General features: G+C 44.0%; 1 protein-coding gene across 1 annotated transcript in view; it reads left to right on the plus strand.

The window, feature by feature from the left end:
- Positions 1-13,350, plus strand: part of LOC110528701 (galactosylgalactosylxylosylprotein 3-beta-glucuronosyltransferase 2-like) — a 33,693-nt gene that overhangs the window by 14,243 nt on the left and 6,100 nt on the right. Inside the window, exon 2 of the mRNA XM_021610836.3 lies at positions 11,084-11,228. Within this exon, the coding sequence (XP_021466511.1) occupies positions 11,084-11,228 (145 nt within the window). The remainder of the gene's footprint in view (positions 1-11,083; positions 11,229-13,350) is intronic.

Here is a 13,350-nt window from a genome sequence, read left to right on the forward strand (position 1 = left end):
AAAATCTGTATTTTTATAGGCTGATAGTCAGCCTGCTCTCTCCACCTTGTCCAGGTCATTACAGAACTCACCTCCATAGTAATAGTCTGTCATAGAGCATTAATGACCTGTCATATTGTGGTAATAACCTGTCAAACACGTCATGTTGTTTATTTTAGCATTTCACAGATAGTGTAGCTGTCAAAACAAGGCTATTTATTTTCTCATAAAGCAGTTTTGTATCCAAAATAAACAATATCAAGCTAGACCACATCATAACTAGATTTGTAGAGTCAATGAGCAAAGGTTAACATTATGAAGAGCCTAGTATATTTCATCAATAAGGCCTGAGGGGTTGTGATATATGGACAATATACCACGGCTAAAGGTTGTTCTTAGGCACGACGCACCGGCTATACTACAACTTTCAGCCAATCAGCATTCAAGACTTGAACCACCAAGTTTATAAAGGGAAATAATGCACGCTCTAGAATGCCCTTCTTTTTACTGCTCTAATTTCGTTGGTAACCAGTTTATAATAGCAATAAGGCACCTTGGGTGTTTGTATTATATTGCTAATATATCAATGCTAAGGGCGTTGCGTTGTGCATAAGAAATGTCCTTAGCAATGGTATATTTAAGCAATAAGGCACGAGGGGGTGTGGTACTGTATATGGCCAATATACCACGGCTAAATGTTGTTCTTAGGCATGACCCAATTGCTAGTACAGTATAAACTGGTTACCAACCTAATTAGAGCAGTACAAATCAATGTTTTGTCATACCTGCAGGTATACGGTCTGATATACCATGCCTGTCGGCCAATCAGCATTCAGGGCTTGAACCAGCCAGTTTATAAAGGCATATAACACACCCCATCAGCCTTATTGCTTAAATGAAGCACAGTATATTTGCACGGTAGAATTCAATGGCTATAGTTCATGTTTGAGATGCTTTTGAAAGCAAAAGTCGAATTGAAAACATTATTGGTATTGTTGAATTCAATTTTCATAAAAGCATGCTAGGACTGATGGTTTGGCTAGCTAAACTAGCAAGTGTGTTTGTTTGGTTTCCACGTCAACTACTGTAGCTATCTAGTTAACTTGCTAGCTACTTCAGTGGATGTTGAACACATTCTACCGGCAAATGAACACATTTCTTGTGTTAAATGTGTTAAATTATAGCCATGATAATCAGCTCGGGGCTCTGTGTGTTCTATGGAAAATATTAGAATGCCTAGCCCTCATTGATTATCACTTAAATAATTAATAACACCACCATTTAATTACTGTGACTTAGTGAGTGAGTGGTGTCACTAGCCTTACTGATTTTAGAGTAGCTATTTGATTTGTTGTTTCTCTCTCTTGTGTTAGGGACAGTTCGAAATATACTGTGGGGGGTGTGATATATATTCTTATTGGGCACAGGGGAGGGTAGTTCATTTTTTTCCCTGGTTTACGTTTTCTCTTTTGCAGGTTTTACTTTATAACTTCTTCCATATATCCACATTTTCTCATCTGCTTGCATGCACCTCCCCAAATCAATGGGTTTTTGTACTTCCCTTATGCACTAGGCTTTTCTGCACGTTAACTATTACTATACCACAGGTCAATAGTCTACCAGTCTGTCTATCCTGCCCTCTATCCACCATTCATAGTGACAGTAGTAGTGGGTGGATCATTTGTCCGGACCTGAAATATGCTAACTAGCAATCATATAACACACAAACATTTATTCAAAGGTGCATCAATTTTCAATATGAATCCACAAGAACAAGTAGGAATAGCTGATAGGCAGCTGAGAGGCCAGGTGTGTCATTGCGCATGAAAGAACAGTGAGACACGCAGCTCAAAAAGCTCCCCTATTGATCTTGTTTAGGGACAAAACAATTATCCGACCTAGATTAGCCTACAACACCACAATGCAATGAATACCTGTTTTCAAGTGGGTATAGCATTCTACTCTAGGCTGGAAACCGCAGTGGAAATGTCCTTTGAATAATGGTGCAAAAGCCCTGTGATTTGAATGTTTCATTCCATTCGGATCAGTTGTGGGTCTATTTTCAACAGTTTATAAGGTCTAGAAAGGGACAGTAGCAGGCCAATCTGGCTGTATTTTAACTTCTGATAATGAGATGCTCTGTCTGTTGCAGACCATCATTCTCCCAAGTCGTCCTATAATAACGTGGCCACATTTGCTCCCAGCAGGCCCAGTTATTCAGGAAGGCTCTTCCTCACGCACCTAGAACCTAATACTTCAATATAGCCAAAATATTTGTCATTTAACTGTAACCTTTATATGCCTTCTATTTGAGGTAGATAAAGTGGGGCAAAAAAATATTTAGTCAGCCACCAATTGTGCAAGTTCTCCGACTTAAAAAGATGAGAGAGGCCTGTAATTTTCATCATAGGTACACTTCAACTATGACAGACAAAATGAGAAAATAAATCCAGAAAATCACATTGTAGGATTTTTAACCCTGTATGTACATGAAGGCAGGGTAAAGTTACTAGGCATAAGGATAGATAATAATAAGACTAAAATAAAGAACCGTGTACACTCCATAAACACAACCTGTCACAATGTTTTAATTTGATTAGGCTACTTCAAATGTCCTGTAGGCTATCTGTGCACATTCGTCCAAAATTTAATTGCAGCATCCAAACTGTGCAGCAGCCATTTGATGAATGGAAAGAGACATCTGTTACAAAACACCAAAAAAGTTTCATGATATTCGGAAATTGTGAAGACAAGCCTTCAATACTGGCTAGACCTGCAAGGTAGGGAGGGATATATTTTCTGTGTGTCAAGATATACATAGTCTGTTTTATTGTGATGTTGAAAATGCAAACCATGACATTGAAGTGCCCGAAGCCGGTATATGCTTTACTTACTGGTTGTGTGGTGCATTGGTACAGAATCCTGTTGTTGGATAACTATTTACATATATTATATATAATTATAAATATAGTATCAAAATATAGAAATCTGATTTCCCCCTAGCTGATCATTGTGTGCAGCCAGCTCTGATTGCTGTGTAATGAAACAGGCAGAGTGAGTCAGCTCGTCTGTGGTAGTAGGCGAACCCTCTGCCTTCTGGCCCGTAGCCCTGCCTGGCATCGACTGTGCCACAAATGCATGCTGAAGTGGCAAAGTCAATATCCATGTTTATAAACACAGGGTCGCAACAGTTATTTTTATGTGTGGTCGTCATTATTATTTAGAGTCAATTTAACGAGGGGGGAGGGTGTGCAATTTTTTTTTACAGTACAAAGGGAGGGTCATGTGAAAATAGTTTTTATGTTGAGGTACATCTTTTTTTAAAGTCAACTACCAGCAAATTCTAATGGTCGCTTATGTCTGAGTTTGAGAGGAAACCAGCTGGAAATGCTTCGCATAAAGAAAGAATTATTGGATGTTTTCTCTGTTATCAAGCATTAACAGGTCATGGCTCGGCACAATTCATTATGTGTGCCAGACATTCCACCAGCTTTGCTGCCTCGGAATGGAGCGTCAGCAAACAGAACCGTGCATATTTCACATTAATGCCCTGTGAGCTATCATAGCCTCTGGGTGAGTTTGCATTTTGCTCCAGGGCAGTGGGAAGTCGTGAGCTAGTGGTAACAGCGTAACTGCAGCACCGTAGCCAATACTGAATGGCTCCCAAGTGTTTGGGTAAGCATAGTCTGCCAGTCCGTCAGTCAGAAATGTGCATCGGTCTGACTTAAAATTACTGCAACCAGACAGCTTGTCGAATAAAGCTGTTCAGTCAAAGGCTTGAAGGAAATGCAGGCCTATAGTCCTCAAATCACATGTGCCTAATACAACGGGTGTAGACTTAACCATGAAATGTTTGCTCACGAGCCCTTCCCAACAATGCAGAGTTAAAAAAGACAAATAGTAACATGAGGACTAAAAGAACGGAGCTATATACAGGGAGTACCAGTACCAGATCAATGTGCAGGGGCACGAGGTACTTGATGTAGATATGTACATGAAGGCAGGGTAACATGACTAGTCATAAAAATAGAGAATAATAAGAGTAAAATAAAGAACAGCGTACACTCTTAGAAAAATAGGTGCTACTGTATCTAGAACCTAAAAGGATTCTTCGCCTGTCACCATTGGAAAACCCTTTGAAGAACCTTTTCTTGGTTGCAGGTCGAACCCTTTTGGGTTCCATGTAGAAACCTTTCTACAGAGGGTTCTACATGGAACCCAAAAAGGGTTTTACCTGGAGCCAAAAAGGGTTCTACCTGGAACTATAAATGGTTCTCTTATGGGGACAGCCGAAGAACCATTTTGGAGAAAAAAAATTCAAAGAAAGTAGCAGCAGCATATGTTGATTGTAGAAGTGTGTATGTGTGTGTGTGTGTGTGTGTTGTTGGCATGCGTGTGTTTGTGTACAGTATGTAGTGTATGTGAATATGTGTGGGTTTTGTGTGAGAGTGTTAGTGTAGTGTGTGTATATAGTCTTGTGAGTGTGCATAGAATCAGTGCAAGATAAGATCAGTGCAGATAGTCCAGGTAACCAATATATTTTTTATTTATTTTTTACCCCTTTTTCCTCCCCAATTTCATGGTATCCAATTGTTTTAGTAGCTACTATCTTGTCTCATCGCTACAACTCCCGTACGGGCTCGGGAGAGACGAAGGTTGAAAGTCATGCGTCCTCCGATACACAACCCAACCAAGCCGCACTGCTTCTTAACACACTGCGCATCCAACCCGGAAGCCAGCCGCACCAATGTGTCGGAGGAAACATTGTGCACCTGGCAGCCTTGGTTAGCACGCACTGCGCCCGGCCCACTACAGGAGTCGCTGGTGCGCGATGAGACAAGGATTTCCCTACCGGCCAAACCCTCCCTAACCCGGACGACGCTGGGCCAATTGTGCGTCGCCCCACGGACCTCCCGGTCGCGGCCGGTTACGACAGAGCCTGGGCGCGAATCCAGAGTCTCTGGTGGCACAGCTGGCGCTGCAGTACAGCGCCCTTAACCACTGCGCCACCCGGGAGGCCCCAGGTAACCATTATTGAACTATTTTACAGTTTGATGGCTATGTAGCAGTCTTCTAGTATTGGCATAGAAGCTGTCTCTGAGCCTGTTGGTCAGAGAGCTGATGCTCCGGTATCGTTTGCAGGACGGTAGCAGATTGAACATTCTACGGCAGGCCTGGGCAACTCCAGTCCTCGGGGGCCTGATTGGTTTCACACCTTTTCCCCATCCCTATCTAACACAGCTGATTAAACTAATTGCATTCTAAACTGAAGATCATGGTTAGTTGATTATTGGAGTCAGGTGTGTTACCTGGGTCTGGGGCAAAAGTGTGACACCAATCAGGCCCCCGAGGACTGGAGTTACTCATCCCTGGTCTATGGCTTGGGTGGCTAAAGTCTTTGGTAATTATGTTCTCCTTCCTCTGACACTGCCTGATATAGAGGTCCTGGATGGCAGGCAGCTCAGCCCCAGTGATGTACTGGGCTGTCCACACCACCCTCTGTAGCGCTTTGCTGTCGAGGGCGGTGCATTTGCCATACCAAGCGGTGATGCAGCCAGTCAAGATGCTCTCATTGGTGCAGCTGTAGAACTTTTTGAGGAACCAAATCTTGTCAGCCTCCTGAGGGGGAAGCGGCACTGTTATGCCCTCTTTACGACTCTGTAGGTGCGCGTGGACCGTGTTATGTCCTTAGTGATGTAGACACCAAAGAACTTGAAGCTCTCGATGTGGATGGGGGGAGGGGGGGGGGGTGCACTCCCCTCTTTCTCCTGTAGTCCATGATCAGCTCCTTGGTCTTATTGAGGTTGAGGGAGTGGTTGCTGTGTTTGCACCACATTGCCAAGTCTCTGACCTCCTCCCTGTACACTGTCTCAGAGGTCAGTTGTCTAGAGCAGAGTCCGAAAGGTTCAGAACGGCAGGCAGGCTCAGGGCAGGCAGAGGTCAGTAATCCAGGGTGGTGTGACAAGGTACAGAACGGCAGGCAGGCTCAGGGTCAGAGCAGAAAGAATGGTCACAACTGTGAAAACTAGAAAACAGGAACTAGAGAAAGACAGGAGCACGGGAAAAACGCTGGTAGGCTTGATGAGACAAAACAAACTGGCAACAGACAAACAGAGAACACAGGTATAAATACACTGGGGATAATGGGGAAGATGGGCGACACCTGGAGGGGGGTGGAGACAATCACAAAGACAGGTGAAACAGATCAGGGTGTGACAGAAAATAATTGAACACAATTTTGTCTCTCCCACCTCAACAAGGGTAGAAACTATGTTCTTAAATAGGCAGACTATTAATTGGTGTGGAAGATAGGCCTACATACTTAAATTAGGTCTACATACTTAAGATAGGTCTACATACTTGGACTTGAACTACACTGACACATTACCAGGACAAATTCAATCAATGGCCGTGGATCCATAGTGTTCAGTAGGCCCCTAGAAAGGGAACAAAGGAACCGCAAGAAAGAGAGGAAGAGCAAAATCTGAAATCCAATTCCATCAAACCCATGTGAGCAATTATCATAATTACATACTAGAGGGGTTTTTTTCTGTCTGGGAACTGAAGCAGAAAGGAGAGAATCCCACAGATAGAAATTGGCTGTGTCTGAGTAGGTGGTGGAGAGGAGGAGGGGGAGAATGAAGGGGAAGGAGAGAGAAAAGGTAGTGTAGTGAAGAAGAGAGGGTGGTGAGAAAGAAGGAGGAGGTGTGAGAGAGGTGAAGAGCGTAGAACAGGGCGTGAGAACAGACACTTGATTTTCCACTAGCTCTGGTTACTCATTACTGCACTGGCACACCCCTTCTATTCTCCCACTCTGTCTCCTCTCCACTCTCCCTCTCTCTTTTCCTTATTTCTGGATCTGTTCCTCTCTCATCTCCTCCCTACTTTCCTTTTCCATCCTCTCCCACTTCTCTCTTTCCCTGTGTCCTCTTCTCTCTTCTCTCTTTCCCTGTGTCCTCTTCTCTCTTTCCCTGTGTCCTCTTCTCTCTTCTCTCTTTCCCTGTGCCCTCTTCTCTCTTTCCCTGTGTCCTAGTTCTCTCTTCTCTCTTTCCCTGTATCCTCTTCTCTCTTCTCTCTTTCCCTGTATCCTCTTCTCTCTTCTCTCTTTCCTTGTGCCCTCTTCTCTCTTCTCTCACATCCTCTCATGTACTACCCTCTCTCTTTCTCTCTCTTCCTCTATTCCTCCCTCCTCATCCCTCTCCTCATTTATTTCTCCACCCTCAGGAGCAGTGTGAGTCGTGAGTCTGTCAAAATGCTGGCATTGTCTACCCTCCAACCCTGAACCCACCCCCCGCCCTGCTGCTTAGAAGGATGGAGACAGAAACGATGCCCTTAGAGCACAAACACACACACACCCACACACAAACACACACACTTCATCATTCTTTCAGACACAGCAAACTCACCCCCAACCACTTACACCAACCCGCGCACACACCATGTATCATTGCATCACCATTTCATAACCTCCTCATTTTCTCTCCTCTAATTTAATTTATCATTTTTTTTCTCCCTCTCTCTCTTTCATAGCCCCCGCTATGCATATTAATGACACATGGAGAAGGATTGATTAAAATCGCACCAAGGAAAGAGTGTATGAGCACACAATTAAATGACAGCTTATTCTCTGGGAGAGAAACACATTTATAATGGATTTATACTGTATCATTAAAAATCCCATTGTATATGCATACAATTTACATATCACCTCCGTTAATATGGAGTAAACAAAAGCAGCCTAGACATTCACTGACTATGTTGCAGCTCAATGTTAGATAGATGACAGTGGCTCAAAATTTGATAGATGACATCTTAAATGGTAACCTAACGTAATCTCCTATTCCCCTGGTCAAAAGTTCACTCCGAAATCCACAGACGATGTAATTGACATCACACTGCACACTGCCCTTTCCCATCTGGGCAAGAGGAATACCTATGTAAGAATGCAGTTCATTGACTACAGCTCAGCCTTCAACACCATAGTACCCTCCAAGCTCATCATTAAGCTCGGGGCCCTGGGTCTGAACCCCGCCCTGTGCAACTGGGTCCTGGACTTCCTGATGGGCCGCCCCCAGATGGTGAAGGTAGGAAACAACACCTCCACTATGCTGACCCTCAACACAGGGCCCCCACAAGGGTGTGTGCTCAGCCCCCTCCTGCACTCACTCAATCATCAAGTTTGCAGACGACACAGCAGTAGTAGGCCTGATTACCAAAAAGGATGAGACAGCCTACAGGAAGGAGGTAAGGGCCCTGGCAGAGTGGTGCCAGGAAAATAACCTCTCCCTCAACGTCAACACAACTAAGGAGCTGATCGTAGACTTCAGGAGACAGTAGAGGAAGCACGCCCCCATCCACATCAATGGGACCGCAGTGGAGAAGGTGAAAAGTTCCTCGGCATACACATCACTGACAATCTGAAATGGTCCACCCGCACAGACAGTGTGGTAGAGAAGGTGCAACAGCGTCTCTTCAACCTCAGGAGGCTGAATAAATGAGTCTTTGCCCCTAAGACCCTCACAAAGTTTTACAGATGCACCACTGAGAGCATCCTGTCAGTCTGTATCAATGCCCGGTACAGCAACTGCACAGTCCGCAACCGCAGGGCTCTCCAGAGGGTGGTGCGGTCTGCCCAACGCATCACCAGGGACACACTGCCTGCCTTCCAGGACACCTACAGCACCCGATGTCACAGGAAGGCCAAAAGGACCATCAAAGACATCAACCCCCCGAGCCACAGCCTGTTTACCCCGCTATCATCCAGAAGGTGAGGTCAGTACAGGTGCATCAAAGCTGGGACCTAGGTAATGAAAATCTCAAGGCCATCAGACTGTTAAATAGCCATCACTAGCCGGCCTCCACCCAGTATCCTGCCCTGAACTTAGTCACTAGCTGGCTACCACTTGGTTACCTAACCCTGCACATTAGAGGCTGCTGCCCTATGTACTGTACATAGACATGGAATCACTGGCCACTTTAATAATGTTTACATACTGTATTTTACTGTATTCTAGTCAATGCCACTCCGACATTGCTTGTCCTAAAATGTATATATTTCTTAATTCCATTATTTTACTTGTAGATTTGTGTGTATTGTTGTGAATTGTTAGATACTACTGCACTGTTGGAGCTAGAAACACAAGCATTTCACTACACCCGCAATAACATCTGCTAAATATGTGTATATGACAAATAAAATGTGATTTGATTTGATTATCCTTTAAGGTATGACTTTTTTCTGTACCACTCAGTCAGACAATGCCGCTATGTGGAAAGTATACCTCCATTTCAGATAGAGACCAGGAACCCATCTACTGTGTCAAAATCCAATGTATGTCAATAATGGGATCTGGTTTCCTCGATGTCCCAAAACGCCAGCATAGAGCCAGTAGAGGTTATAGGTCACAAAGCAATTCTTTTTTGGTCTATTTTTAGAGCTAGAATTCTCTGCAGAGTGAATTCTTTCTGAAGGGTATTGACTATTTCTCTAGCACAGGTATTATACGGTTGATGTTGGTTTTGACAGTCTGGGTCCATGCCTGCAGAGGCTGGAGCTTTAAATCAATCTTTACAGTTCCCAGGTCTGCCTTTGCTTTTTCTCTGAGGCCCTGGTCCAATTGAACATTTGTCCTTCTTTCCTCCCTTCCTTTTTTTTAATCACTGATCTGTGTGTGATCGGATAGCAATCATCTCCGATCTTGGAGTGTGTAGTGGGTAGGACTATATGAGTACTATGGGGGTACTTTGTAATTAAGAATACATTGGAAGCATAGGATGTCTTTTAAACAACTGCTCCATCCCTAAGTCTCCATTCATTTGAGGAATTATGCATGTCCAAACAAGGGTCAGGATCTGGACGAAACATAATTAGAACCAAATTAATGTCAACTCATTTTTTGCTGCTACCCAGTGTAATCTATTTGATTCCTCCACAACAGTCTTCATCAGGCTACTCTGGTTAAAACCCCATCAAAGACCATTAAGGCTGGAAACGATGCTGTACCATAAGGCTAAATGGAAGATCACACACGGGAACAGTAAACAGTGAGTGAGCGGACATTCACTCTCTTTTCATCTCTGTTTTGATAGACTCGACCAGTAGCCTTTGAAAAAAAAAAAACTGGAGGAAACAGAAAGGTGGGGAAGGGTTTTAGCATCGCACAAGCTCAAGGGGTACAGCATTTGAAGAGAAGACATCTAAGCCGTGTGCATGGGTAAAGGGGGGGAGAGAGAGAGAAAGGGAGAGAGAGAGAGCCTTCCCATCACTCTGTTGAGAGCTGGGAGGTAGAGAGGAGATCTAGGCCCTGGCTTGACCGTTTGTGTGAAGAATCACACGGCGACATTGTCGCTCTGTAATCCAATACTGTCTTGTATGTTTGGAGTGACTTCCTCCAGGTGGTTTGAGGTTCTGAAAGGAGAACAACACTAGAATGGAAATCTATACTGGAGATGAAGTATGAAATGTTACACAACACACCATCAAACAAACAAATGAATGCATGCACACACACACACACACACACACACACACACACACACACACACAAGCAAGCATATATACACACACACATAGTAACTGTATACACACACACACACGTGTTCCACACTCCAAGGCTAAACGCAATTTACACACTTACACACAAACAGTCTGGCTCTACCCTGCTGCCGGCTGTTTGTAACTAATTCACGGTGAAAATGTACCCGGGCCCTACTCTACTCTGCTATTTCATTTAGTGTAGGATCCAGTGAAGCATGGAGTCTAGCCATGATGATTTCTGCCTTATCAGATTTCTTCAGATATTTCACCTGACGTTTGCCACCAAATAAATGTGGTTGTTGATCTACTTCACAGCTTGATTTGGGGAGGGCGGCGGATCTACATATGGACACAGACAGTTCATCTCAAAAGTCTAAAACGGCCTCCTTGTCTGCTATCCTCTATCTACACTGATATGAATGAGCTGGAAAGGCCTGGAGCTAATTCACACCAAGAATCCTATTGCTTTGACCTCTCCTGTTTTCGGATCAAAGTGCATGTCTGTGTGGCCTATGGGGCTTCTGTGTGTTTGTGTGTCTAACTCTCTCTCCCACTCTGTTTCTCTAGATGCGTTCGACGCGGGGTGTGTCAGTGTGGCCGGTGGGGCTGGTCAGTGGGCGGAGGTACGAGCGCCCCATAGTGGATAAGGGCAAAGTGGTGGGCTGGTACACTGGCTGGAGGCCCGACCGCCCCTTCGCCATCGACATGGCAGGTAAGAGCACATCTAATCATCTAGGGCAGAGGAACAGACCCCAGTGTTTTTAAAAAATCTGGAATGCAGCCCAACATGGTGTTGTAAACTGCTTCACACTATTAATGGGCTCTTGTGTTTGGGGTGAGGAGTTGGAGACTGTTCTCGGTCTGTCTCTAAAAGGGTGTGTCAGGGAACGGTGCTTCTCGGCTGTAAGCACATCTAAAAGTAAAGTGGGATGCTGCTCACCACTTCAGCCTTCTCTCTCTCCCTCTCTCTCCCTTTCTCCTCTCTCTGTCCCTCTTTCTCTGCTCTGCTCTGTCCATAACAAACCCATCTAGTGGTCCCTCCTGCATTAATGGTTCCACTAACCACACACTAACACTCAAGCGTGCAAATAAAGGGACACAGCCAGACATGCGATGAACACACATTTTACCCATACTCTGTGCTTGCAAACACACACACACACAGACAATTAAGACATTGTAACAGAAGAGCCTACTCCTATCCTTATCTACTCTCCTCCTGTTCTACATCTCCCCTTATCAACCTTTTCCCTTTTCTCCTGTGCTTTCCTCTACTCTCCCTATCTCCCCTAGCCTTTCTTATCTTTCTGTGTGTTTCAGTTGGTAGAGCATGGCTCTTGCAATGCTAAGGTTCATGGGTCAAATTCCTGCTGGGGTCACCCATATGAAAATATATGGACGCATTATTAAGTCGCTTTGGACAAAAGTGCCTGCTAAATGGCGATAGGTAGCCTATCGGTTACAAAGATGGGCCAGTAACCGAAAGGTCGCTGGTTTGAATACCTGAGCAGACAAGGTGAAATATCTGTTGATGTGCCCATGAGCAAGGCACTTACCCCAATTTGCTCCAGTATTACTATGACTGACCCTGTAAAAAATACATTTCACTGCATTTCACTCCATTTCACTCCATTAAAGAACAACAAATTGATCAGAAATACAATGTAGACATTGTTAATGTTGTAAATGACTATTGTAGCTGGAAAGGGCATATTTTTGATGGAATATTTACATAGGCGTACAGAGGCCCATTATCAGCAACCATCACTTCTCAACGTCAACAGTTAAGAGGCGAGTCCGGGATGCTGACCTTCTAGTTCCTTTGTCCAGTGTCTGTGCTCTGCCTAGAAGGCCAGCATCCTGGAGTCACCTCTTCACTGTTGACGTCGACACTGGTGTTTTGCGGGTACTATTTAATGAAGCTGCCAGTTGAGGACTTGTGAGGCATCTGTTTCTCAAACTAGACACTAATATATTTGTCCTCTTGCTCAGTTGTGCACCGGGGCCTCCCACTCCTCTTTCTTTTCTGGTTACAGCCAGTTTGCTCTGTTCTGTGAAGGGAGTAGTACACAGCGTTGTACAAGATCTTCAGTTTCTTGGTCATTTCTCGCATGGAATAGCCTTCATTTCTCAGAACAAGAATAGACTGACGAGTTTCAGAAGAAAGTACTTTGTTTCTGGCCATTTTGAGCCTGTAATCGAACCCACAAATGCTGATGCTCCAGATACTCAACTAGTCTAAAGAAAGCCAGTTTTATTGCTTGTTTAATCAGGACAACGGTTTTCAGCTGTGCAACCATAATTGCAAAAGGGTTTTCTAATGATTAATTAGCCGTTTAAAATGATAAACTTGGATTAGCTAACACAACGTGCAAATTGGAACACAGGAGTAATGTTTGCTGATAATGGTCCTCTGTACGCCTATGTAGATATTCTATAAAAATGTCTACACCGTATTTCTGATCAATTTGATTCTATTTTAATGAACAAAAAATTAGCTTTTCTTTAAAAAAACGAGGACATTTCTAAGTGACCCCAAACATTTGAACGGTAGTGTACATATATTATATTCACCACAGAACTTGCAATCAATAATTTTTTTTGCCCACAAAAACCCCCTTTAATCACTATTCATCTGCTGTACAATGGGCAATGTTGAGCAGTGTGTAAATTGCAGCTTTTACCTTAATAACTTGTATTGTGGTATTGGAGGCTATTGTTAGCAGCCAAGTTGGCCAATTAATCCGTCCCAACGCTGCTCTATCTCATTTACTGGGCCACAATTGGGCCAGAGACGCACGCACGCACACACACTTGCAAGCACACGCACACAC

The sequence above is a fragment of the Oncorhynchus mykiss genome, chromosome 1 (genome assembly GCF_057628025.1).
Source record: "Oncorhynchus mykiss isolate SJ-2025 chromosome 1, ASM5762802v1, whole genome shotgun sequence".
Classification (NCBI taxonomy): domain Eukaryota; kingdom Metazoa; phylum Chordata; class Actinopteri; order Salmoniformes; family Salmonidae; genus Oncorhynchus; species Oncorhynchus mykiss.